The 3,794-nt window shown below is 41.9% G+C and overlaps 1 protein-coding gene across 1 annotated transcript in view; it reads right to left on the bottom strand.

Annotated features, from left to right (window-relative positions):
• Positions 1-2,115, bottom strand: part of SIX3 (SIX homeobox 3) — an 8,453-nt gene extending 6,338 nt beyond the window's left edge. The window contains exon 1 of the mRNA XM_069768618.1: positions 1,260-2,115. Coding sequence (XP_069624719.1) covers positions 1,260-1,954 — 695 coding nt within the window. The 5' untranslated portion in view covers positions 1,955-2,115. The remainder of the gene's footprint in view (positions 1-1,259) is intronic.
• Positions 2,116-3,794: the final 1,679 nt, after the last annotated feature.

The following is a 3,794-nucleotide window of genomic DNA, read 5'->3' as shown; positions in this document are numbered from 1 at the left end:
ATAAATGTGTATGTTTAGGTAGATAGATGATAGATAGATACACATGGATGGATATTGATATGATGAATAAATCCACTACATAGAAATAGAAAATCTGATTGATATGTAAAACCGAAGACAACACTGGGTGATATCACCAAGTGTTGTGTCAAATGTCAAACAGCTCATTTACATCTGAATCTATGTGCTTAAAATTCACACAAATATACCTATCGCTGTATTCCTATATTTACTCGACTGTGATATATATATATATATATATATATATATATATATACATACATGAATTGGCCAATTTATGCGCTAAGAATCTTCATTTCATAAATAACTGTAAGTTTTATGTAAAAAAAAAATTTTGAAAAAAATTCTGTGAAAAAATATTTTTGAGAAGTATAATTCATATTGAATATTTGTCTGTGTTTTCACATGGCCTAGATTCATGTACATGTGCTGCTGTGTTCTTTTGTATCTATCTATATTATTTTGCGTGTATAATCAATTACATGTTGTACTTTGCAGTGTGATCTATAGCAGGTGTGATCTATAGCAGGAGTGATCTATATGGCAGGAGTGATCTATAGCAGGAGTGATCTACAGCAGGAGTGATCTATAGCAGGGGTGATCTATCTATAGCAGGGGTGATCTATTGCAGGAGTGATCTATAGCAGGAGTGATCTATATAGAAGGAGTGATCTATATAGAAGGAGTGATCTTTAGCAGGAGGGATCTAGAGCAGGAGTGATCTACAGCAGGAGTAATCTATAGCAGGAGTGATCTATATAGAAGGAGTGATCTATAGCAGGAGGGATCTATAGCAGGAGTGATCTATATAGAAGGAGTGATCTATAGCAGGAGTGATCTATAGCAGGAGTGATCTATAGCAGGAGTAATCTACAGCAGGAGTGATCTATAGCAGGAGTGATCTATAGCAGGAGTGATCTATATAGAAGGAGTGATCTATAGCAGGAGGGATCTATAGCAGGAGTAATCTACAGCAGGAGTGATCTATATAGAAGGAGTGATCTATAGCAGGAGTGATCTATATAGAAGGAGTGATCTATAGCAGGAGGGATCTATAGCAGGAGTGATCTATATAGAAGGAGTGATCTATAGCCGGAGTGATCTATAGCAGGAGTAATCTACAGCAGGAGTGATCTAGAGCAGGAGTGATCTCTACCAGGGTCACTTTAATGCAGTGGGTGTTTGCATTGTTTACAGGGGGACACCAGTAACAGTGATACAATTTGCTGGGCACTGACCTGTTTTTAGCTGCTGCTGCCCTGTCTCTTTGCCTTCGGTTTTTGAACCAGTTGCCCACCTGGGTGGGTGTGAGTCCAGTGGCCTGGGCCAGCTCCCTTTTCTTGCTTGGGTTGGGGTAAGGGTCCTGTAGATACCACTCCCTTAGGAGGCTGCGAGTCCTCTCCTTGAAGCAATGGGTTTTCTGCTCTCCATCCCAGATGGTCCTGGGCAGAGGAAACTTCTTTCTCACCCTGTATTTATCAACCGGTCCTAGGGGGCGCCCCCTGAGCTTCTCAGCTTCCTGATAGTGGGCTTCCAGCCACATGGCCTGCAGCTTTCCATGGGACTCCTTCGTGAACTTGTGGTTCTCCAGGATGTGGTAGAGGTCTCTGAAGTTGCCTGTGTGGAAGGCCACCACAGCCCTAGCTCTGAGGATGGACTCATGCTTGTTGATGGCCTCACAGGCACCAGGGGCCACAGGCAGGGACCACAGGAACCTCCCCAGCCTCTCAATGTCCCCCGTCTCCTCCAGCGTCTCGCATACGCTGGCCACTTGCTCCGGGGAGAAGTTGAGGGTGGGCAGCTGGAACATGGACAGCTCTTCGGGGGCTCTGGAGCTGCTGCTGGTGGTGGCCAGGAGCAGGGAGCGCTCACTGCTGAAGTTTGGCAGGAAGAAGTGGGTGGGATAGAGCTCTAAAGGAGACCTGAACACCATGGAATGACCGCAGATCAGGCAGGATCACACAGAGAAGAAGGAGGAAATGATATAATAATAATAACAATAATAAATAAAAAAGAAACATTCAAGCGCTCATCAGCAACAGCAGCAGCCTCCTGATAATGACACCGGCCTCATAATATCTCCACACTGAGTGCAGCATTGAAACATTGTAGCCCTTTTCTATTGGTCTACAAGGTGTCGTTCTAAAGTCTCCATGGCAACACTGCCAATCACTGTCAGGTGTGCCAATCATGTCCTCCGACGTCATGCGAGCTACCACTTCCCCTAAATGAGGGAGGGAGGAAGGAGGGCAGGAGGGAAGGGCAGGGAGGAGGAGGAGGAGGAGGAGGAGGAGGTGCTGATGGTGCCGCTGGTGCTGCTGCTGGAGGTTTATCTAATCTGTTACTCCCCTGCCCCTAAATAAGGGATCAAATAATGTGATTGTTGAATGGGATGAGCAATTAGTGGGTGGAATATTATTGTGATCTTAACGAGGCTAAAGGAGATATGGGGGGAAGGGGGACCAGCAGGGGTGGGGGCAGGGAGTAAATGGGCCAGGCTGGGCTACACGTTGGAATAAAGGGCTTCTGACTGAGACGATTTACACATGATTTGCACGTAGTTTCACTTCATTCTGCCCATGTGAGCACTAATGGTGCCGGGAATAAAGGAGAGATGAGATCATTAGAGGCATCCTCACATGGTGTGACCCTAGCAGCAGACTGTGGGCAGCACTCTGTACCTGGCACTGCTGCCATCCCCATCTTGGCCAAGGAGGAGGGTAAAGCACATTGCCAGGGGGGTGTAGATCGGAACACTTCACATTCTTTCTTTATTAACTTTTGAATTGGGGCAGTTACAGGCTGCTGCCAGCAAGTCCTCAGCAACCTGCCAGCAAGGTCCTGGTGGACCCTCATACTTGTCCTTTATATGTCAACGAATGTACAGTAGGTGTATGAGGTGTGTATATATATATATATATATATATATATATATATATATATATATATATATATACAGTGGGTGTATGAGTGTGTGTGTTTTCATATATGTAAATGTATGTGTACATGTACATTTACATACATGAACACACATACTCTCATACACCCACAGTGTATATGTGTATATATATGTATGTTTAATGTGTGTTTGTCTGAGGGCAATTATGATTTAGTGCATGTTTAGATAGTTGTGTGCATAAGTGTTTGTGTGTTCTGAATCTATGCATGTGTGCATTAATATCGAGTATGTATAAGAGTGTGTATATGTATGTTTGGATGATGAACATTTATGAGTATTTAAATGAATGTGAACATGTGTTTGTTGGTGTGGAGATATGAATGTGCATGTATGAATAGATTGATATGTGTATGTTTGATTATGTAGATATGTAAAATAAACTGACCCCTATAGTTGATAATTCTCTATATATATACATACACACACACACACACACATATATATATATATGTAAACACACACTCATATATATACAAATATACACTCACACACATATATACACACATACAAATACACACACACATATATATACACATATATACTCAGACACAAATATATAAACACACATGAATATATACACACACATACTTATATATATGTACCCATATATATCAGACACTCACACACATATATCACACACACACACATATAACACACACACACACATATATAAACACGCATATATGTTGACACACACAAACATATAAACATACATGAATATATACACACATACTTATATATATACACACATATATATCACACTCTCACACACACACACATATATCACACACACACACACACACACAAATATATA

The sequence above is a fragment of the Ranitomeya imitator genome, chromosome 5 (assembly GCF_032444005.1).
Source record: "Ranitomeya imitator isolate aRanImi1 chromosome 5, aRanImi1.pri, whole genome shotgun sequence".
Taxonomy (NCBI): Eukaryota; Metazoa; Chordata; class Amphibia; order Anura; family Dendrobatidae; genus Ranitomeya; species Ranitomeya imitator.
Note: the sequence above shows the minus strand (reverse complement) of the source record. Positions and strands in the feature narration are given on the sequence as shown.